This window comes from Ascidiella aspersa, chromosome 8, assembly GCF_963924565.1.
Source record: "Ascidiella aspersa chromosome 8, kaAscAspe10.2, whole genome shotgun sequence".
NCBI classification, from domain to species: domain Eukaryota; kingdom Metazoa; phylum Chordata; class Ascidiacea; order Phlebobranchia; family Ascidiidae; genus Ascidiella; species Ascidiella aspersa.
The window spans coordinates 4,591,552-4,616,422 of record NC_139454.1 but is presented as its reverse complement, the minus strand read 5'-3'; the positions used below and the strand labels follow the sequence as shown (position 1 = coordinate 4,616,422).

The following is a 24,871-nucleotide window of genomic DNA, read 5'->3' as shown; positions in this document are numbered from 1 at the left end:
AGGTGCCACCACGAAGGTAGGGTCCGAGTTGCAAAGCGGAGTAGGGGATTTTTTCCCAATAATTTTTATTTGTGGAAAACTTTTCGTGTAATACGCAAATATAGATATATTTTGGTACCGAATAGGAAGTTATTTAAAAGTGAAAAAACACGTTTTTATTATCTCTATACAATAACGACAGTCTAAATTTTTACAAATCAAAGGTTAAAAACAAACAGGCAGTCAGAAACAGCCTCTGTTTTCTTCAAACAGTTCAGACGGTAATTCCAAGAACTAGTATGTGCCGGTAGGTTGATTTAGCAGGTAGGTATAAGAGGTAAATGTTTAAACCTTTTGTTTGTGGTGGACGTGGTACAATTTTGACAACTCATTTTGTTGCTTTAAATAAAAGTGGTAGGATTTTTTTTTAACAAGACCATTGTTTTTTATAAGTTTAATCATTTTTACATCGTAATTTCAATAAACACTTTATTATATAATTGCTATTCACAAATACCGCCGACGATTTTAATAATTACCCGGAAATCAATGAAGCTCCTGGCGCCGCTTGTTTTGGCAACGGATTTTTGGTCCTGTTTGGGGTTATTGTAGGTTAATTAGTGGGGTAGAAAATGGGTTAGGGTTGAAATTATTACGGGAGTTAGAAAGATATTTAGGGGTGGGGTTACGGGTTAGGTAGAGTGTTGTTTAGGCCTAATTCTTACCATTTAGCTCCTATCCAGACGGATTTATTTATTTATTTCTATTTAAACGTTTTTACGACTATTAAGTAATAGTCCTATTTTGATCTTATTCCGAACTGTGTTTCAATCTAAAGAAAACGTTGAAAATTTTTGCATTTTACGTATAGTTAAAGTTGGCCAAAAATATAGTTCGACAGGTACTCAGGACCACATTTGGCAAGTGGGTCAGAACCACGCTGAGACAATATAAAAGTTCTAAACCACATGTACTTTCAAAACAAACTGCAATGAATGTAGGGCTATCACGCGGCCCACAACTACATGATAACACTAAGCTATTCAAAAGTAACTTGCGGCCCACGAAAAATGGTTCTGCGGCCCACATTTGGGCCGTGGCCCACAGTTTGCCGACCACTGGTTTAATCCATAATTCAGGGCAATTAGAAGCAAAAAGTTCTTTGGTAAAGTTTAAAAATTTGAAGCCTTGACGTTTATTCGATTTTTTAGGGATTTTCAAAAATCTAATTTTAATCGGAGAATTTACCGGATTTTTTATCGGAAACTGGTTAGAACCGCCCTAAACTGGTTTAATCCAGAATTTGGGGCAATTAGAAGCAAGAAAATGTTTTGGTTAAATTTATAAAATTGGCAAGGATATAGCCTTGACGTTTATTCGATTTTTTAGAGATTTCCAAAAATCTAATTTACATGGGGAATTTACCGGATTTTCATCTGAAACCGGTTAAAACCGCCCTAAACTGGTTTAATAAAAAATTTGGGGCAATTAGAAGCAAAAAAATGATTTAGCTAAATGTAAAAATTAAAAAAATTGGGAAAGGTAATAGCCTTGGCGGTTTTGCGATTTTTTAAGTTTTTCAAAAAATCCAATTTTTTAATAAGAATTTGCATTCTGATAGAATCGCCTTAAACTGGTTTATGAAAATGTGAGGCAATTAGAAGCAAAAAAATTTGGGGATTTGAAATTTTTTGCAAGACACAAAACTTCGAAAAACATACATTCACATTTTTTAGGAAAATAGTCCTTTACACTAAATTGCTTTCATTAGCTATCGTTTCCTTTTATTACTGGTAAAACAAAACAAAAATATTTCATAGTTATGCGTTTATTGCGTCATATACACGATTGTTGTTATTAGCATACGTCATAGAGTTGCGATGACATTTACAATTTGTCCAATTTTCAACCGCTGGGGGGCAGGCTTGGGTCAAATTTACACAAATATTTTTACAAGGGGCAGAAATTTGATCGAAGGAAATAACGTTGTGTTTTGCAAAAACTAAAACAATTGTCAACTTTAAATTGGTTGTTTTAAAAAGTATTAAATATTAATATTTAATACACGAATAAAATTTTAAATACATAACATTGCTTTTTTTTCCTGAAATGACAAAAAACACTGGCACACATGTTGCAACATTATTTAAAATAACACTTTATACATTTTACTTTGGTTGCAAGATCCCTTAATTTTAATGATCTCTGTCCGAATCATAAATATTTACAATTAATTAAGTAGAACTTTTCTTGGAAGTAAAAGTGTTGTTAGCTAAAAATCCACTTTTTTAGACGGAATAAAGAATTTATACGATTGCGATACATGATTGCGATAAAATTCACACTTAAAAGCGAATATATACACCGATACACAATGTTAATTACTTCGGAACATGAATTAATAAGGTTTAAGGCACTGGACCCAGTTAAACGGCCAAGCTTAAAGGTTGGCTTTCTCCACAACCGCTTGGATCATTGCCCCGAACTTTGGATCGGCTGCTGCAAAGTTTGCGATCTGCAAAGAAAGATAAAAAGTTAGATTCTGTTACGTTATAAACTCTATAAAGCTTTTTTTGTTTTTGTAAACAAAAGAGAGTATAGGTCGATAAAAGTAATTTTTGTAAAAAAGCATTTTTTTTATAACAACTCAATTTTAAGTTAATTTCTGTGAAAAGGTCAATTTCTGCAGCGGTGAAAACAAACAGAAAACTAAAAAGTTTATACTTGTTTAGAAAAAAAAATAAAAACGCAGGCCGCCAATACAAGGATAATTATGTAATCTATTTTTATAGCTTTTCAAAATATTATTCTCAAATTAGGTCCATGAACAAGTTTTAAGTACCAGGATACGTACAACAACAACATTTAATGCCTGAATTATTCTGCTGATTTTTTTGCAAAAGACCAACGTTTACCTATATGTCTCTGTAAAGCCCACGTAATTGTGTCTACTAAAACGAATCAGCATTTAAGTTTAAGTACATATACACTAAAAGTAAAACGCTTTATTTATTTTTTTTTTCTTTAGAAAACTGCCTAGTAAAAAATAAGGAAAAATACCGGAGTCAGCTTTTCTTCTATGGCTTCTACAAGGTCATTTTTATAAGAAGACAAAGTAAAAACTGCATAAAGAGTAAAAAAGGCTTTTTCGGCCTTTTAAGTGGCTACTATTGGGACAAAAAGCACAAAAAGAGAGAAAAAACAGAGCTGCAAAAATCAACCACAATTTTTTTTTAATGATGAAGTTACTGAAGAAATAATTCTAAATGCCCTTCACTTACAGCTCTCTTCTGGATGAAAGGCTGAGCTGCCTTCATGTGATTCCCGATGTTCTCGGCAAGTCGCTGGCGTTCGGCATCGTTCAGCACTTTGTTCCAGAAGATTCCAGTCTGAAACAAGAAAGATACAGTTTAAAACTGAATAGCACATATTTTAGTCAAGGAAATATAGAGCTATCCTAAGCTTTAATGTTATTCAAGATGTAAAACTTAATAACACATATTTTAGGCATAGCAAATGTAGAGCTATCCTAATTTCCATTGTTTTTTTAAGAAATGATTTTAACGCTTTTATGCCTCAATTCTTCGAGACTTCAGTGTCGCATTTTTAGACCAAATAGAGCTGGTTTCCTAAGTCTACCCGTTTTATGACGTCAATTTTTATCGTCATTAATGGAAAATTTATGCTGAACGCGAAGTTTAAACTGAATAGGACATATTTTAGGCACAAGAAATATAGAGCCAACCTAAGCTTAACGCTTTCCAGGATGTTTAACTGCTTATCCATAAAAAAGTTGAAAAACTGATATTTTCGACAATACTTTCTATGTGAGACAGGAGTTCTCAAACTGAGGTCCATTAACCCCTTGGGGGTACATGGGCTAGTAAGGGCCCCAAAAGAGAAAATTATTATTAATGTTAATGTAAATGTAAACTTGCAAAACGGTATGAAGTCTTGAAAATAAAAGAGTTTTATGAGAGAAAAAACGTTTTGGCGCCTGCTCCTAAAATGTTTTAGGACTTTTTTTTAGTTTTACATTATTTGGACCAAAAACAGCATTAAGCCATTAAATAAAGTGTATTATGCCATCCCTGGTCCACCGAACCAAAAACGTTTTTTAAGGGGTCAGCGCTAAAAAAGTTCAAAAACCCCAGTTTTAAGAGGAAACAAGAGTACCAAAATTATTTGGTGACTTATTTTTTTCTGCAACAATGAAACATTTGTTAACCTAACCGGAGTTTCAATGTTTGCATTTGGCACGAACCTTCTAGTTAAAAATCAGCAAAAACAATATATCACATGTATCCGCTTAACTAATATTCACATTATAGAAAACACTTCCGCCTTTTCATTTAGGGTTTAAAGATTTTCCGTACTACAAAAAATGTTGAGTTTATTAAACATTAAGAAACGATTATTGGCTATTATTAACTTCAGGAGCTAAACAATTTAGGCAATTTATTTGGAAGCATCAGCCTTACTATAGGACATCATAAAATATTCGAGTCCCTAAAGTTTAACCAGACAACGTGAAACATTAACTCAATATTTAACCTACTCAGCAAATGTAAACAAAGCTATAAATTATCGACAAAGTCGTTTGAGCCGAAAGTATTCGTACAAGAAATACCTCTGATGAAAAATGTCGACATGGAATGATAAGTCAGGCATTTTTCTGGACCAAATTCTTTATTAGGCAGCGGCAATTTAAATTCATAACCAAGCTTTAAGTAAATTCTGTGTTTTTTTATTTAAAATAATTGTATTAAATCAAATTAGACCATCAAAATGTTTCTAAAAGCTACCTAACATATTGAGATGTTTTTACTTCTTTTATGAACGCAAATGTAAAGTTAATTCCATTTTTTGCAAATAAAATAAGGTTGATCACCTATATCTACCTTCTGATATAAATTACTAGCATTGAAATGAAAACCCTTTTCATTAGAACTTATTAAGCATTCTAAGAGTTGGTGTTTCACTGATTGCGAATTTAAACTAGAATAATGTTTCAAGGTTTTGTATTTTACCGTTCATTGAGCAATATATTTTTTAAAACTAAATAAAAAGGGCATTCCATTGTTTTTACTAAAGTGTTCTTTTTGTGACTGTGCTGAAAACATTTTTTGTCAGTTTAAAAATACTTAAATTTCAATAAAGAACCTTGGTTACAGAATAAACTTCAAATATAATGCGCTTTTTGCTACGAATTCTAAGCCGAATAATTATTTTAGTTTTTTATTCTTTTAGTCTGGAAAGCCGAAGGAAAAAATAGCAACAAGGTCAATTGTTTTCCTCCTAATTGTGACGTAACGTAACAAAGCAAACGTTTTTACCAACGCAACACACAAAAAAGCAATGTGTCAGCATTCTTACTTAAAAAGGTACTAACTAGAAAGCTCAGGGAGCACACAATAAGACCTAAAAGGCAACAATACCTAAAGCAGAAACATCTTTAAAACCATAAGTTTAAGACCAACAACATAATAAAGCCAAATAGACAGTAATAATTAATCATAGAATAAGAATCCTCTGATATACTCCGTTTTAAGCACGAACCTGTGTGAAGTTATCGTCGTCTGCCGAGTTAAACTTCTTGACGTCACCAGTGATGCGGTCGGTGTGCAGCGAAGTGTGACGGGCCCTTGCCCCCCCAGCTCGCATGCCATCGACGGGGCCGTTAAAGCTGTTCGGGTAATAGTTGGGGGCGCCCTCTGTTCAAACAATTGTTGTTGGTGAGTGAAAACGTTTTTGAGAATTTTTGTGGAAGGGTTTAAAAGAAAGATTTTTTTTAATTTTTTTTAACGATAGAGTATTTATTTCTTATAATTTAACCGATGTATAATTATATAATTTAGTATTGTACGCGCCCACTGTATTATGTGGTTCGTTTTATAACGTTAGAAGGTCGATACAAGGCTGCATCTGGCATTTCAGTCATGTTTTGCCATATGAAGCAGATTTTTTTATCTTGGAAAATAATTTTTTCAGTAAATGAAATGATAACAATGTTAGGGGTAACTGAAGTTCCTAATAATAAAGCAAACGATCAATAGAATTCTAACAAAGTCTGTATAGGTTTTACTTTTAACAAATTTGCTTGTTAACAATGAAAATGACGTTGGTTGGGCGTGATTTTTTTTTTCTAAACAATAGAAAAGTCAACCACGGTGTTCTAATGCTCATAAATACCGAGAGAAATTTGGAAATATTTACGGGTTTGATTTTTGCTCTATTGGTGTTGGGTAAGCAAAGTATACAATAAATCAAATGATATCTTATTAAATCTATTTTATTATCACAGTATTACCTAATGTACATTCTAGTAGGGGTGTCGCAATCGATTTATTTTTTCAGGGGGTTCCTTACTAAGAAGCCCATTTCCAACAACGAAATCACCATGGTTTAACGAAATGTTCAGCCGGTTTACTTACTGCCATTATCAGTGACACATTGTGGTCCGTCCCTCTGGTAACTGGCAGTTGACGAAGCTTTGAAAGGGCAGTTTATGGGGATCTGAAGGTAGTTGCTTCCAAGACGGTGGCGATGGGTGTCTGGGTACGAGAACAGACGGCCCTGGGTGGAAAATAACTCTGTTAATCGAGTGAAGTTCCCATTTACAAGTGGTTGTAAGGTAGATGTACCAAAAATGGTAAGCGTGCTGCATTTGGGTTTAATGCAGCAGACTCATGACCCGCTATGGGCGAGGTCGTGAGTTCAAACCTCACCACAGGCTTGCCTTAAGAACAGGATGCAGCAGGTAACAGTGGTATGATTGTTTCACGACTTGCTCGTTCCCATCTGAGTCTTTGTATTTCATTTGGTGAAGAGAAGGCCCCGGTAAGACCGAGGTCGTGAGTACGAATCAACTGGTTTCGATTAGTCCCTCTAAAGCAGGGGTGTCCAACAAGCGGCACGCGTGACAAATGTGGCAAGCGACCTAATAAAAAATGGCACGCAAGCTCTCCCCAAAAAACACTAAAATTGTTATTTATCCAATTGCCCAAAAAAGCTCAATTTGTTATTTAGCCAATTGTCAAAAAATACTAAATTTGTTATACAGCCAATTGCCATTGTTTGTTCACAATATAAAACAATCGCGGCAATCACGACAACCAACAATTACTTTTGATCTAGTAACATTATACTGTGTGAAGGCTAGCATTCACATAATATTATATAGCTCGGTGTGAAGAAACAAAAGTCAGATCACCGAGAGACACTTTGATGTAGTGATGCGCATTTGTACTAGACAGTTTTTTTTTTCAAGTTTAAATAAACGTTCTTATTTTTGGTAAATAAGCGCTTTTATGATTAAAAAGAATTGGTTCGGTTACGAAACTTTGGCACGGGAAGAAGTTATAAGATAAAAATTGGAACGCCGGTATGTTTGGGTTGGACAACCCTGCTCTAAAGGCTTAAATTTGTACTACGATAATTGTACTATGATATGTGTGCTGGTATTGTAGGCCAGTACGACTTTTGAGGGCGTAGATTACAGTTGGCGCATGTGTATAATAGTTTGGGTGAAAAAAAAGGTTTCTATTTATCGGTTATAAAACTTGAACTTAAAAAAATACCCGAAAAAATAAACTCGTAAGGAACAAAATTGACAGCACAATGTTTTAACACAAACTACCAATAAGTAAGATGAAAATAAAAATCACAAACTCTAGACTCTTCAGTTTCACAAATCAACTGCCCAATATACGTGTGCAAACACACCAGTGACGTCATGAGGTGTTAAACAAGCAAGTAAGGACTTAAAGCGCTTGTCATACAGCGGTAAAACCAACAGACTGAGTGGCGATACACGACCGAGTTGTACGTGATTTGGCTTTTAATCACATAGCACAGGAAATCTCGGGGTGTGCGAATTAGGTAAATTGTTCCTCAAAAAACAAAAGTGGTTAAACAAATGGAGGTACTAATTAAATTAACAGGAATGAAGCGCTTAGACAACCCGTTTTATTGGTAGTACATTTTTGACTAAGTCACTGAGATATCCAATTAAACGCCCATAAAAACATTTTACGAAACCTAATTTTATTTTGTTGCACAAGAAACGCACCCACTTTGAATGCAACAAAAATCAGTTTGCAAAAAAAAATGGAAGTAAAATTTTAATTTATTTACCGTTCTTTAACTTTTAATCGATACTGTTGTTGTGCACCAAACTATAAAAACTCAATACTGTTAAAATCAATTTCAACCTTTACGTATTTTATGGCAAACAACAGGATTTATTTTCTCACAAAATGCCTGCGTTCCAAGACAAATTAAACAAATCGTATTTATTTTCCATGTCTTAAGCGCGGAAATAAAAAACAATAAAAATACATAATCATTTTTTTCATTTTAAAAGTAGTCCCAATGGCGATGTTTCAATTAAGCATACGTGACCGAAATAAGACTGTTCCTTCCAATTGAACGAAAAAGGTTTGGGTATTTGAACAACTCACAACTCAAAGTTCATGATTCGGGGGCCAATTTGAATTCTTGGAAACTAGTAACCACTCAAAAGCAAACTCAAGTTTTCTCCTTGAATTTCAAGCCAGGTTAAAGGTGTTTTCCACAAAGGACTTGACATTTCGAAGTTTGTTTTATTACAGGGAAGCCTTACACAACAATGCAAGTTTCGAACCGCAGACCTAAAACCAACAGTAGGACGTGCAAGTGGCTAGACTCAATTCGAGGGCTTCGCGATTCCAGCAATAATATTAAGTTTTTCTTACCAACGACTAGACTCCCTCTGCTTACTTAGTTAGTCATACTTAGTTAGTCCGAAAAAAAAGAATCTCTATTGTTAAAATTGCAAGTTACATTTATGGCCCGTTTCGTGATTCTAGCTTGTCTCATATTTACTTTATATACACATCTTAATCTGTAAAGAACGCGGCACTGTTTTTAAGACAAATTGTATTAAAATGTTGACAATCTTCCGCACAACAGTGCTTTTTTGTTAGTTGTGTTTTTTGTCTTGAACTAGTGCCACGTGATTTCTAGATTTAAGATAATCCTGAACTTTGGTGGCACAGTTGAACGGTAAATTATATAGTATGGTTGAGAAGCTTTCGCCCAACCGTGCTTCATCTGTTAGAAGAAGAACTTATTTTATTTTTCTAGTTGTCGAATTTGAACTGACGAAGCACAGTTGTGCGAAAGCTTGGCAACACTACAATACAATTTGTCGTTAAAAGTGCCACCTGATTTCCAGATTTACAGTTAGACAAACACGGCTATCACCAAAAGAACTATGCTTAATCAAGTGCGTTGATATTCCGAATAAAACGAGCGCCATTGTAAACATGAAAGTTTCATGTAACCGGTTTTTAAAAGGGCGTCCTTATGTTGAACTAGGTCTTCCTGAAATATGTTACTCTGCTAGTAGGAGCTCCTATGGGAAATATCAAGCATGACTTGGCAAAAAGCAAACATTACACGACGAGAGATTCTACGAACCGACGGACCTCGTCGTAAAGAAAGTTTTCAAAAAAAGACCACAAGGCAGTAATTTCAATTGAGCCGCGAGACTTTTGTCATATTGGAAAATAGGTTCTTCTTGGTTACAAAGAGGCATATAACCCGTAGAGCCGATTGCATTCTAGTGCCTTCCCGCCAGAGATCATTGACGTGGAATATTTGCCAAAAATCACGCCAGTGACGTCATTTGGTGTGGTATATCGTCGACCTAGTTCATTTATCACAATATATTGTAGTCTTTGGCATATATATCGTCCTATTCTGGCGTAGGATTTCAGCCGAAAAAAAATGTTGGCATTAATCTTTGGCGGCAACAAATTATTATGGAATGCAGTCAGATCGTAGAGTTTAAACATAATTTGGCCCATAGTCATTTCACGATGACATGCCACTTCTTATTTTGGTTATCACCCTTTACTTTTACGTCACTTAACTATATTGATGTATTTCCCCAAAATGTCGAAGCTATTCACTTAACAAACAAAACTTACATATTATTGATTCGAGTTTTATGTTTTTTTTGCACAAAAAACCTTAATGGCGAAAGATGATGAATGGGTTGCTGACTGGAAACATCACTTGACTATTTTATTTTCTACTAATTCAGTTTTCTTTGTAAAAAAGTAAACACTAGCACAGTCAGTACTATAAAGACGACATGGGCGTGGGCGTTTCAGCATGTTGTGTAATAAAATAAAGAAGAAAAATGGGTGGGATTTTGGGGGTTGGGTAAAATGTTGTGTACAGGCCCTATTCTGTCATTTCAGGTCTTATTCCGACGGGTTTAGAACTTATTTCGATTTAGACGTTACTAAGACTAATAGGTATTAGTCCTATTTTAGTCTTATTCCAATCTGTGTTTTATGCCGACGTTGGTGTTCTTAGTTTATCTCCGCGAAACAAAAATCACAGTAGGCATGAAATGACAAGGCAATATCCCTGTTTTTATTCTGCAAAAATGAGAAAAATTCGCATGAATATAATGACAAGGCAACTTGCATCAAAATTGAAAAAAAAAAAAAAAAAAATGCTGTATTATCGTAAATTTTGCGCAATTTTACCAGTTAATGCGCTGAACTTACTGCCAGAGGCGTGGTTGGCAGACCACTTGTGTTTGTTGTTGTTTGTCTGCGTCTAAACTTTATACTTGGTACAAATTACACGAAGAGAATTCTTTAATTTTCCAGCTTTATATAATTCTGTGCGTAATTTTTTCGAACATGACAGAGCAGTAAAATTTTTCGAGGACTTACCAAAAACTGGGTATTAGATAAATTAGCTTTCTGTTTAAATACCTTATATTGGAACTTTGCACTGCAGTCGTGGGCAAAAAAACGAGTAAAAATCCCTGATATATAACAACAAACGTGGTACCTGCCGAGGCTGCTGATATAATACCACGAACGTAAATACCCGAACTTGCTTAACGTAACATTCCTGTGACATTTGATTGATCTTTTATTCATTGGTGCAATGCACGACGAACTACGCTGTGGTATTTTTCGAAATATTAACCGCGTTCTACTTTTTAAAGTATTTCGTAATTACTATGATGTAATATATCTTTTATCTGCAAACCAAAAAAGTCCTAGACAAAAGCAAATTTAAGATTCTTTCAAACACAATCAACTTTGCTTTAAATTTCCTTAAGTGTTTATAGCATAATGGCTAGATGTTGTAGTTGGAAGCAGAATAAACATCAAAGTCCATACAAAGGTTGAAATAAGTGAGGGAGTGAGTGATGAACTTATGGGTGGGGTTTTGGGTTAGTTAAAAGGTTACATAGGCCCTATTCTGTCATTTCAGGTCTTATTCCCACGGGTTTAGAACTTATTTCGATTTAGACGTTACTAAGACTAATAGGTATTAGTCCTATTTTTGTCTTATTCCAATCTGTGTTCTATGCCGACGTTGATGCTCTTCTAAAGTAGGTTTTAAGGCTGGAGCCCCCTTTAGTTGCGCCGCATTCAAGAAAGCAAATAAACCTGCTTAAGCACAAACCTGGAGCATCTTGTCAGGACTGGCTTCGATCCCTGGAACCAAGTGTGAGGGTGAGAAGGCGATCTGCTCCACATCAGCAAAGTAGTTGCTCGGGTTCTCGTTCAAAACCATACGACCCACTGGGATCAGGGGGTAGTCAGCTTGGGACCAGATCTGAGAAAAAAATAGGGTTATTTAAAAATATATATTTTTTTGTGGGGGGAAATGGTAGGTTATTTAGGGCTAATTTAAAAAAGAATAAACTATTTTAAGGGTACTCAACCTGGGGCTAGATTTAAAAAATAGGGGTTATTGTGGGTGCAATTATTTTTTTAGGTTATTTACTTTATATGTCAAAACTTGGATTCTTTTTAGGTTACCGAGTCTGTACCGAGCTTGTAGAAAAGTTAGGGTTAATATTATCGGTGCAATTATGTGTTTTAGGGTAAGTCAAGGGAAAAAAGAAGGATTTTGGGGGGAAACCCAGACTGAGCCCGGTCTCGGCAAAATAGGGGATATTTTTTGAGTGAAATTAATTGTTAGCTAACAGCCAAATTTATAACAGAAATAAGGGTTATTTTGGAGAATTTAGTTCTGGGGGTAAAACTAGGGGTTACTCGGCGGAAAAAATAGTTTTTAGGGGCTTTGTTAACCTGGGGTTAAGCAAAAGTGGGTTATTTATGAGTGGGTCAACTGTGAGGTTTTTATGTGGTAGTCGACTTAAGGAACATTAGGAGTGGTTAATTTAGGCTTATTTTTCAGTACAAATAGGTTTTGGTTTAATTATTCTTGGACAAGATGTAGGGTAAATAAAGGGATTTTTTGGTTTGTAAGGCTTAAGTGGTACAGAATTGAGGGTAAAAATAGGGTTAACTGCTATTTAAAAAATCCATTAAAAGTTTAAAATGCTGAAGAGCAACCTTGAAAAAAAACTGTAAAATAGAAACTAAAAAACTGCAACTAAAGCACTGCTTGAACATTATGTAGAATTGAAAAGTTTTAAGTTAAATAAAATATTAGAAAAAAGTTAAAAGGGTTAATCTTCATGCAACTTCGCAAAGCGTCCCAAAAACGTGCGCCATAAGCACTTGGTGCAGCGGTGACGTGATATCATGGCATTTTATTACGCGATTTATCACGTGGTTTGTTTGGCTAGGCTTGAGGTATTCCAGACTCGCGAGGACTTTTCGCAAAGTCATAGTTCCGAGGAATGTCTAGGCCGGTAATTGCCAAATGCGAGGTTACAGACATAACAGCAGTCCAGGATTTCCAACGCCAAAAAATATGGAAAAGCAAATTTGGCAAACAGCCAATGATATTGCAAGATTTATCAACAAAAATATTTTTTGACAAATTACCAATACTACTACTTTTTTATTGTTAAAATATTTTTTTTTTATTACTTATTAAAATAAATTCAATTTCTACGAAAATTAGAGTAGCAGAATGTTGATTGAAACGAATGGTAGTTTTTAACAGCCCTAACTTTAATTTGACCATAGTAGAATCATTATTTTTTGGCAACGTACCTACGAGCAACACACGAGCAACAAATAATATACGACCTTATGTCGTTTATACTTACATAAAACATTACTATACATTTGCTATGTAACTGATTTCTATTTGAAATCCGTGTTTGTTTTTTAAAATATCGCTTGCTAAAATAGTTAAAAATGTCGTTCGTTAAAACTTTGGATTTTCTTATATTTAAACTGCTGAAGAAAAACAAAACAATCCAGAGCGCAGGCAATCAAAGGTCTGACGCTCTTTACTTACACAAGGGCAAAAAGTAACCCTTTTTGACATTTCTGCGAACTTGATCGCATTTCGCGCTCACAATGCAACACAAGGGTTGAAAGTTACAGCGAAATGCACAGCAAGCGTGAGGCTGACAAGGCTCGTTGAAAGGCCAACCACTTCCTGCTTTACAACAAGGCGACAAGCTAGCGAAAAAGTTCGTTTGATTTCGTGGTAGAAACGGGAAATTGAACAGATATTTCCAGGGAAAAATCTAGTGGCTTTGTTGGCCCTTTTGTCACATGAGCTATTGGCGTTTTCTAATATTGTTTTCGCATCGTTAGCGCTTAACACAGTGTTTTTTATTTTTTTGTGTGGCAATCCAAAACGCGTAAATATAACATCGAAGCATTGGCGACCTATTTCCCTTTACTGAACCTTTTTTGTAAGCTTAGAGGAAATAAAATACAACAAGTCAATAGCAATATTAAAAATTCTAATTGTGAGCCTCAAATTGCTTTTTCAAATTCATTAAATTTGGAAAAGTATGCTCAGAACCACTACTTAAGGTGGTTCCTGAACCGCGGCCCATGGATTTGGGAAACACTGGTTTAAAATGTAAATCTAACTATAACCATGAACCAAGCAGGGCAAGTGTTGTTATGTAACCCGCCAGCAAACTTAAATGCACCAGAGGCGGGTATAACTTGCTTTTGGTTATATTGTATTACAAGATTGGGTTCAAAACTTGAGGTGTTTGAAATGAAGCAACTTAAATCAGGGCCTGAAAATTGATAAATGATGTTAAATGTAGTAATTTTTGCTGAAATTGATCTCTTTAATGCAAAATCAACTGAACGATTAAATTGGCATAATTTTATCAGTACTTTTATGGTCATATTGCTTTATAAATCTAGATTTGGTGATTTAAAACTTTAAATACATCAATGTTATCATTGTTTACCATACACAAGTAACAAAAGCATTTTTTGTTTACCCGGACTTTCATTTCACTTAAATTAAACATCGGGGTTACTCTGGGTCAATTCAAACGAGTCACGCGACATTCAAATTGCTGATTGTGGCGTAAACAATGCGACAATTGACAACTGCATTGCTAAGCTCATTATGAGCGAATAAGCCAACTTGAAACGCCTCAACGATTTCCTAATGCATTCATAAAGGTAACTTTATCTGAACGCGCACCACAGAAGCACAAACTGACTTTGTTTAGGGGTGCAAAACGATGAGTGCTTTACTGTTATTTTTTCTTGTTGACGAAGGTGCGCATCCAGAGGGGTGCATTAGGCCATGGTCTCGGAAAACTATATTTTTGCCAACTTTTACTGTGTAAATACCAAATAATTCGGGCAAAATTACTTGTGTACATGTTAAACAAATTTTTGTTCGTTTACTACAAATCTATTCAGCCCAGATGCGCTATACATACTATGACGGGTTAGGCTGTTTAAATATGTGATCATATTCGTTTATAAATCTAGATTTGATGATTAAAAACTGCAAAACCTTAAAAGTTAGCATTTAGTTACCAAAAGCAAAAAACAAAAGCATGAAGTTAAATCGCTCTGCTGTTTTTTTTCGTTTATTCCGACTTCAATTTCGCTTACATCAAGCATCGGGGTTACTCTGGGTCAATTCAAACGAGTCACGCGACATTCAAATTGCTGATTGTGGCGTAAACAATGCGACAATTGGCAAGTGCATTGCTAAGCTCATTATGAGCGAATAATCCAACTTGAAACGCCTCAACGACTTCGCAATGCATCCACGCGTGAAGCTAACTTTATCTGAACATTAAGCACTGAAGCAGAAACCTGCAAAACTATTGAGTGCTTTGCTGCTATTTCGCCTTGCTGACACATCACAATTTTATTATCAAAAATCTAGTTTCGCAGGTTGTCGGATAATTTCATTTTATTCCGATACCGATATATTGGACAAAAAGTATCGCATTCAGATCCGACACTAAATGACGTCATTACTTTGTTCAGATAAGCAAACTAGATGAACTAAAACGTTCAAAGGTTGTTTTTTCAAGTTTTTCGGCCGAAATTTCAGCGATTGTTTTTGTTGTTTCCGATTAAGCGACCAAAACGCATATTTTCAGTCAAGATTTACTCATCAAACATCAATTTGTTTTTATCCATCCAAATAAAATAAAAAAATTGTTTTTATCCATCCAAATAAAATAAAAAAATTGTTTTTATCCATCAAAATACAAAATACGGGGTTAAAAACAATACAAAATATAAGAGAAGTGAAATGACTAAAACGTCAAGTTTTGTCCGCCTGTCAATCAAACCTACCTTGGTAAGGTCAAACGGGTTGAACTTGAACTTTTCCGCTTGAGCGTATGTCATCACCTGTAACAATTATCAAATTCCATCAAATTCTTTCATTCTCAATAACAATCATAAACTAGTGACCAGCGGACCACTTAGTAGACGTAGTAAATCATTTCGCTGGTCGTTTAGCTGGCTAACGACCCTTAATACAAATGTCAGAATTTTTATACTTAACCTGTAAATTGAAGTTTTACAAAAGTGCTTTGTTGAAGCAATAAAAAGGAAAATAAACGTGCCCATAAACCCTATATCAAGGTCTTTTTTCTGATTCTTGTCTTACGACCTAAACCAACACGTTTTTTAAAAGTTTTTGACATTCCGATCAAAAACATAATTATTCAATTTTTAAATCGGTCTATATCAAACTAATAACTTAAGTTCCGGTTTGAGGTCATATTCAAAAATACAGCAATTCGGTGTTTAATAAATCACTTTTGAATTAAAAGGAAACAGGTTTGTTTAGCGGAATGTAAAAACGCAATATTAAACTGTTTTGGGATGTGTGGTAAAATTATTTTGCTAGCAAAAAATATATATTTTTTCTTAGAATGATAGTGAAACGCTATTTTCTGCTTGTAAAAAATACCAAAAAGCTTGCAAAAATACCAAAAACTCTTTTTAATTGCAAGTAGTTTTGGAGTATTCCATGTATAGAAAACCTCTTCAAAGATTTAACTAGTTTATTGACAATAATTTAGCAATATTAAAAAACACTTATTTAGTCAAATGACTTTTTTGAAATGATTTTATTTAGACTTTAGTCATTGGTTCAAATGACTTGGTTTGAAATTCAATTTTTATATTAAACGTTTATGATAGTAAAACGCTATTTTGTGCTTCCAAAAAAATACCAAAAAACACTCTTTCTAATTGCAAGTATTTTTGGAGTAATCCCTGTAAAAAAAACTCTTAAAAACATGAGGATTTCAACTAGTTTGTGTAACAATAAATAGCAATAACTTGAAAACCCTTGTTTGGTCAAATGGCCTACTCTTTTCAAATGATTTTACTTAGACTTTAGTGGTTGGTTCAACTTCAAATGACTTGATTTAAAATTAATTTTTTATATTAAACGTTTTTTTTTAAAAACAGATTATTTAACGGAATTGTTGCACGTAAAAAGTTTGTATTACTATTCTTTGCTGATGCAAAGCCCACCTGAATGTGCATTGACCACGATGGGTAACTTTTGTTGGCAATGCTGTTGAACAGATCACGGATTGCGTAATCCGGGTCACTGGAGGCGATCTTGTCCGCCTGGTCCGCCATCAGGTTCTTGATGCCTTGGTCGGTCTATTATGTCACAATGCATGTTGTGTGAAAGATTTAAAAATAATGCAAGATGTCGAACAGTGGGACCTTTTTCAAGTTTTAATTTATAACCGTGTTTTTAAAAAATCACATTTTTTTCATATTTGGTCTTAGTACAACAACAGTGTAATTTTATAACAAAAAAGTCCAAAAAAATGATTTCATAGAAAATTGTTTGGCCCTAAATAATGAATTCGGGTTAAAATAAACAGTAAAATCAAATTGAGCAAGCATTAAATCAAGTAGTAACAAGGATTGGCAGATTTCATGTGATAAAGATGCAACTTAAACTCTTTACATTTAATTTGTGGGTAAAAAGCACTAAAAATTAAAAAAAAATCCTTAAAACAGGTCTAGGTATTAGCACACGACAATTTAAGCAAGAACCACGGTTACTTTTTGTAGTTAAAGAAGATGGTACGTTCATTACACGCAAGTCATTTGTTTGATCAGTAAATTTTGGAGCAGGTTCTTGTTGATTTTGGAGCAAATTGAGAGCCGATTGGTCACGCTTGGTTGGTTTTAGACGGACTTAGTCAAACATTAACCCTGGATTACTGACGCTGAGTGCCCCTAGTTATAACTGTGGCCACCAGAGATGAAATAAGAGGGCTTTCATAAGTCAGCTTAGCACACAATACAAAAACTGGATGAAAATATACCCATCAATACAAAAAATTGGGTAGTAACTTATTTTAAAAAACATTCAAAAGTTTAAATAAATTTCATTTTTAAAAGTTCCATTTTTTTAGCTCTATCATAAATTATAAAAAAGATCATAAATATAAAATGGCAATAGTAGGAGATTTAATTCTTATCAATGCGATAAAACACTGTAGTAGGAGAAAAACTTTTTTTCAAAAAGTTGACAAAAAAATATTTTTTATTGAAATTATGTAAAAGTATTGTTCGCGCACTTCTAAAAAAATCAAAAATATATGTATTAAAAAACGAAAAAAGCTAATAATACCTTCAAGTGGAACTTGCAGTATACAGCCTCTCCATCTGCATTGACCATCTTAAAAGTGTGGCTTCCGTACCCGTTCATGTGACGGTAACCATCAGGAGTTCCACGGTCGCTGAACAGGAAACTAACCTGGAAATATAAATTAAAAACTTTAAAAAAAAAGGTAAAACAAGGTAAAAATGTGGATCCAAGAAGAAGTGTTTTTTCTGGTTAAAGTAGTTTTGTAGGTAAGAAAAATAGTCTTAAAAATTTGGAGAGTTTTTTTACCAGATTACATAGAAAATAAAGGTTCTTAAGAACTATTGCTTACTCTTTTAATTTGCTTATAAAAGATCTTAAAAAACTGCCTAAAAAATATTACACAAAATTTAGGAATCTCAATCAAAAAAATTCTCAGATAATTTATTATAATAACACAAGTAATAAAAAAATAGCTATTAAGAGTTTTGAGAAAAACTACTATTTGATACAATGTATAAAGTTTATATAATGGTTTTAGAAACTAACATTTGCTAAAAGTATGGCCATATGTAAACAAAGAAAAACAAATTCATAGGTTATGTAATTAAGTAAAAACATTTAATACAATTTTCTTTAAGATAAAGTAGAAACTGCAAGATCTCTAACTCTAGCAAAGTGGTTAATATTATTATTAAAAAAATTCAAAATTGTTTCCACATCTGCTTTTAGTGAAAACTTTCCAGCATTTCACCTGGTGGGTCGTCTCTGGCCTGAGCGAGATAAAGTCCCAGAACATGTCGGGGTCCTTCAAGTGGGTTTGCGGGTTTCTCTTCTGGGTGTGAATGAACGAGGGGAACTGAAAAAAATATATAAAAATCATGGAAATATAAATTAAAGAGTGTGACATTTGAACATAATTTAAAAAAAATAAACAATTTTAAAAAAGGGGTGTAAAAAAAGACATCAAGTTAAAATAAATCGAAAATCAATTAAGAAATACAATTAGTTTTTGTTGAACTTCTAAATCTTTACAAATTTTGTCTTACTGCTCTGTCAATTCTTATTAAAATAAACTTACTTACATATGTCAAATTAAAACATAAAGTTTAGGAATCTCGTTTTGAAGTTTGTTTTCATTTTTTAAGATTGGTTTTATTTAAAAGCTACAGCCAAAATCTGATACCAAAAAAAATAAAATTAAAACATGACAACTAACAAAGATGGGATCCCTGATAAAGAAGATGGGGGTGTTGTTGCCGACCAAATCCCAGTTTCCATCTTCGGTGTAGAACTTAAGCGCAAAACCACGTGGATCGCGAGCGGTGTCCGCACTTCCCGATTCACCACCTGGAAAAAAAGATTAATCATGACAAAATTTACCCTGCTAAACTTCTTTATCGAGTAGCAATAAGTTTTTATTATTTAACATTCAAATGTTCATGATATAGAAGGTGACCATAAAAGTAAAAATATAAATTGTGTTGGTTGAATTAGGTTAACAAAAAAATAAATCAGGACTTTTTTGTTATTATTTTTGCTTTCAAATTAACACAAATTTTATTTTTAAAATTCTAGGCACGGTTATCAATATCATGTTAATTAAATTCAGAGGAACAACAATAACAGACTAACAACACAGAAAGGAGTTAATAGGTGTTTCAACAACTTTCTGAATACAATAATCCAAAGATGTTAATTTATGTTTACAACAAATGTTATATATCGTTAAAAATATGTCTAGTTCTAAGAAGTTACTATAAAAGGCGCAGAACAACAGGAAGTCATTTAACAACTGTAGTGATTCAGCAAATAAGTTGTTTATTCAAAAGGCTAAAGTGCAATTAAAGCTTGCTTGCCGTCAGATTATTAACTAGAGCATAACATGCTGCTGAAGGCCTAATGTTGGTTCAGTCCTAGTGACAAACCTGGATTGCAAATGCATTCACGCTTCGGCAATTTACAAAGAATATGTTCAGTACATTGGCTACAATGCTACATTTCTCAATGCAGCAGATTTTTAATTTAACCGTAAATTTTAAATTTGTTGTATATATATACATTTAATTACTTATGCAGCAGTAATTTAGACCAACTAGGAAAAGTTTAAAATCACTATATAGACAATTTACATTTATGGTTGTCAAACACAACAAAAGATAAAGAGGACATAACTGTAAAAACACGTATGTCCTTTTTAATGTTGCTTATTAAAATAAAAGCAATTTCCTATCATATATTTCCTATTGAGTCATAAAATGCCGCTTTATAAACAAAAAATATTGCCTGCATAGAGTAAAAAACATGATTTAATAAAAAAAGCAAAGGAATTATTTTGAACTGTTGTAAATAAATGTTTTTATACCATTTAAAGGAGTTCCACAAAAAAAAAACTCTATTAGCACTGCCTAGTGTCTACGGGTACTTTTTGTAAATTGATGCATTGCGTGGAACCTTTACTCTTTGTACAAAAGCCACGATTGGACCAGCTTTCCACCATGTTTTTTAACTCTTTGTGGTGTTTTTTAACTTTTTGATATAATTCAGGTAATAGAATAGTTCTATAACCAATAGAATAATAAAGCTTTCTAGTTAAATATATTAGAGTATAACTGGGTGGCAGACTGCAATAGTTCACATGGTTAGATTTATTGAGACTAGTAATGAACAAGTCTCAAAAATTGAGAATATAAAAGAAGTAATACGAAAACATGGCTTATATTGAATTTAAACGCTAATTCATTGTTTTAATTTTGTTCACTTACAAACACTTCAGCAAATGTAATTTGGTCACCAAAGCTTCGCTGTTTCACCATCGCTAAGTATTTGGCAGTGTTTCTTCCCGTGGTGACCCAAAAACTAAGCCTAGGTATAACAACAAAGCTTGGCGACTCAATTCTGTTTATTAAACATGTAATCTGCAATAAAATTTTTGTTTACATCCCATTAACATGTGCAACGTACCGACAGTGGAAAACCTCGCAGCCATCGGAGTTCTTTTTCCGATCTTGGAGAAAACGGAAGCTTTGCAGAAGTTGGTGATGTCGTGAGTGACCTCAAAGTAACCCTTGGCACCTGCAAATAACAAGATTGTGTCGTTAATTACGACTAATATGATACAATATTTTAGTTTTTATCAAAATTTTCTTATATATATTTTTTTTTATTCAAACATTTGTCAGTTATTGGTTGCTGCACTTGTTCTGAAAATTAAATGAAAGTTCAATTAACAGTGTTGTGACTAATTTAATATAACAATTCAGTTTTTGGCGCTTTTGATTTTTGCAGGTAGAAAGCAAGTTTTAAAATAAAAAGGTAAGGTACCCAAAATATAATATTTTAGCATTACAAACAATTGAGGTAAACCAGTGCAAATTTTTGTTGCTGGTCTAGTATTGTACCACATTTCTGTCTGTGGGTTCATATTGGTAAAATTGTTTGGGTTAGGGTGCAAGTTAACGTTTGGGCTTAGGTGGGTCAAGTATTATTATTTTTATTATATTTATTCTCTCATACCTATTTCGGAGCTCTTTGATAATATATTTTTTGGATGTAGTATATTTTATTTTGTAACTTTTTGCTGCTTTATCTGTCAAACAGCCACCAGTTTTTAAGCTAAATTTTTTTTGTATTTAAACAGCTGTAAGTTATTGGTTATTTAATTTTACTGAAATAAAAAAGAAAATATAATGAAAAACTAATAACCTGCTCCCTTGGCGTGAACCACTCGTTCTGGGATTCTCTCTCTGTTGAAATGAGCCATTTCATCAGTAAAAGTGAAGTCCTGCAAAAATGAAACAAGTGAGTTGACGGATTGAAAATTTAGACCAGAAATTAATTTAAATAATAATCCCATTTTAAATAATTTAAATAATATTTCTCACTTATTTTACTATTCTCATTTTGAAACATTAAATTGACACATTTTAAAATTTGGGGCTAGGGTTTGTTTTGAACTCTGTGTTTGGCTTTCGTAAGCATGTAGTACAATTTAAGCTGAAATTAACTTAGCACAGTATTTTTTAGTAAATATTGATGGGCTCAAATATTTTTTGGAACTAAATGTAAACAATCAGGCATTTGTATTAAATGTTAAAAAATATTTGTTTTACTTTTTTTGAACTACCTAACATTTTTTTGCTTATAAAGTCAAATATTCAAATTATCACCTGTATAAGCAAAGGGCCACGTTCACCAACAGTCATCGAATTAAGTTTATCCTCAATCGGAGCTCCAGTTCCTGTAACCAGAACACCAGCTGTCTGTAAAACAACATGTGAATAATTATTATAATTATATAATATTTACTTTAATTTGTCTTAAACACTTTAAAATCAGTACACATGGCAAAAATGTATTTATAATTATTTGTAAACAAATTAAACAGAATTAAATTCGTTTTTTTGCAATCTTGCGAACTGAATTCAATAACAGTATTCCACAAAACTATATTAAAATGAAAAAAATTTTATAACATGAAATTTTACTCTTAAAGTTCAACTATATTGTATTGTTGTTTTTTATAAATTATTTTGTAAGAAATAGGAGACATTTAGGAGCATAATGGTTGGAGGTTGTAGTAAGACGTAATAAGAATATCAAAGCCCATACAGAAGCAGGTATCATTTTGAACGTTTCGAATAATTCTTTATTCATTTTCAACATCTGTATTCCTTTTCAACATCTGTTGCTTCTGTATGGGCTTTGATATTCTTATTAGGAGACATTTAAATACACACTAAAATATTTTAAATTTAAATCTGTTATATATATATGACAACAATGTTACACATATCACCATATTATCTGTCATGCATCAAGTCAAAAAACTGATGCTTGCTAGTATAGACTTACAGGGTTTGACGCAGCATATTCTGCCATTTGGTTGGTCGCTTTGTCTCTCTTGTCACTCATTGTGATGTTTGGCTTTATTCTTTTGATAACTGAAGTTCCGCAGAAAACAGTTAACTATTTTCTAAACAAATTGGAAGCAAAATTGTTGATTCATATAATACATGAAAAATTAAAAAGAAACTGTAAGTATGATAAAATAGCTGACTGTTTACTGAAACTAAGGGTAATCAGAATTGAAAAAGTTTTTAGAAGCTTAATATTTTTCAAGTTACAATTTAAGCTACATGGCACATCTCTTAAGGCATTAAAGTTTAAAAAACAATAAAATGGAGGTCCCTTGACTACAATCTAAACACTCTCTTTTACAAGAAGAAAATACAATGGCAAAAAAAGGATAATAAATTCAATAAAACTTTACCCAGCTCAACCCAAATGCTAACCTTAATAATGTGCGTTGATATAATAATTGCTTGAACGCCGTGTATGATTCAAATAAAAACATTGTGCGTTAATTAATTGCTTGAACGCCGTGTATGATTCAAATAAAAACATTGCGCGTTAATTTAGTAATTGTTTAAACGCTGTGGTAGGATTCTAGACCAGCGTCGCCCTATAACAATTGAACTAAATCGAAATTCATTAAACGAAATAAGCAACGATACCGTACGAATAACAAAAACTGCACAACACTGCTAGAAACTAACTTTTCAGGCAGGCATTTCAGCGCATTCCTAGACTTTTTTTTCTTTTCTGTTACGTAACTTTTTGTTTTTACGTAACTCGTTCTGCTGTTAACTGCAAAGTTAAGTCACGCTGAGGTTAATTTTGTCGTGTCAGCAGTAAAAGAACCCGAACTGCAGCGTTTTTCTTCTCTGCAAAGAACCCAGATTAAACAAACAGAATTGCCGAGTCACCTCCGCACGCTTTGCTGAGCCAATAGTGCTGAATCATCTGTCTGCAACTCCAAATGTAACGAAGCGTGAAGGAAACCTGTTTTTGACTTTGAATAATTTTGCTTGTTAAAATGCTTTTTAGCTTTTCCTGCTTAATTTGTAAAAAAATACGATACACTATTTACTCAATCAATTTGTTGATTCTGCACAAAAATCACAATCATTTAGCGTTACTTTCACATTAAAAAAAAGGACCGGCTAAATCTTATTAGTTATTACATAAAAGAGTGAATTTTTGCCAATGGTTTCCAAAGGATTCCTGTTTTTAGATCACCATATTGAGTCTAGTTTTCAGCAGTATATGTTTTAACGAATTGTGTATTTTTTCGTTGTAAGTACCTACTTAAATAAATTCCATTTTGCCTATAATTTAAGGATTAAGGTCATTAATTTAAATTTATACAATTTCAATCAGGATAATTTGGAATTATTTTATATTAATTACCTCATAACATTACTATAAATTATGTAACGATTTTTTCTGCGGTCCTCACTGTGAGCAACTTGCACCGTCATATAGTTTAATTTCCCCGTAATTTCGGCCCGCCCTGTCTGGAGTTACTGTTTAATGCAGCGTCACCGTACCGTTCTAAACATAGCCCGGAAGGCATTCTTGCGCCTATCTAACTTTAACTGAACATAACTTGCTGATAACGATGACAGAGTGTGCAAGATGCGTTTTTTGTGTTTGCAGGACCCTTCGCACGCAATTCAGAAGGCTAGCTATGTCCATTTAAGTAGTAGCCTTGCTTTTAATGGCCGAAGGCTATACAGTTCTGATTGTATCGTTTTAATAAGCTTGGCAGCATGTTTCGGACAAAACTAAGTAAAGCACAAACGTGTCAATAACACCAAAAGACCATTGGCAAATCACAAAATTTACCTTTATTGGCAAAAAATCATTTTAATAAATGTGGTGATCCCGTTTGCTTTTATGTTGTGTTTCAATTTAATATACACTGTAAATCCATTAAACTGTAGCTGAGAAATTGCGATAGCCGGTTTATACAAAATTATATAGTCTAAAACACTTGTGTTGTTTTGCCACTCAGTTATAATTTACATAAAAACAATGAAAAACATCAATTTAATCGTTTATTTCTAAGATTAATGACACAAGTTAGCAGGTTGAACGAAATATCCTGATTTTTTTTACAATTTATTTACAGAAAGCGTTCGAATATTTCTTTAATGCGAAATACAGGATATAGTCAACTTTTGTGGTATCATGCTTAGCAAGCGTTTCAAGCAGTGGTTCCCAAACTCTTTTGCTTGCGGCA

General features: G+C 33.4%; 1 protein-coding gene across 1 annotated transcript; it reads right to left on the bottom strand.

Annotated features, from left to right (window-relative positions):
- Positions 1-1,789: 1,789 nt before the first annotated feature.
- LOC146135270 (catalase-like) lies at positions 1,790-22,761 on the bottom strand. The gene is made up of 14 exons (XM_083396340.1): positions 22,639-22,761; positions 21,954-22,046; positions 21,490-21,568; positions 20,749-20,859; positions 19,004-19,134; positions 18,539-18,643; positions 17,830-17,955; positions 16,707-16,841; positions 15,510-15,566; positions 11,464-11,616; positions 6,414-6,555; positions 5,539-5,693; positions 3,261-3,368; positions 1,790-2,494 (listed from the first exon to the last, which is right to left on the bottom strand). The coding sequence occupies exons 1-14, from the start codon at positions 22,696-22,698 to the stop codon at positions 2,420-2,422; spliced, it is 1,530 nt and encodes a 509-aa protein (XP_083252466.1). The 5' UTR covers positions 22,699-22,761; the 3' UTR covers positions 1,790-2,419.
- Between the last annotated feature and the right edge of the window lie 2,110 nt (positions 22,762-24,871).

Excerpts from the sequence above, each read along its gene's own strand:
- LOC146135270 (XM_083396340.1), bottom strand. The coding sequence starts at position 22,698 with ATGAGTGACAAGAGAGACAAAGCGACCAACCAAATGGCAGAATATGCT. Across the intron at positions 21,569-21,953 it reads GTGGCCCTTTGCTTATACAG|GACTTCACTTTTACTGATGA; the intron begins GTGATAATTTGA and ends TCATTTTTGCAG. Across the intron at positions 16,842-17,829 it reads ACTGCAAGTTCCACTTGAAG|ACCGACCAAGGCATCAAGAA; the intron begins GTATTATTAGCT and ends GTGACATAATAG.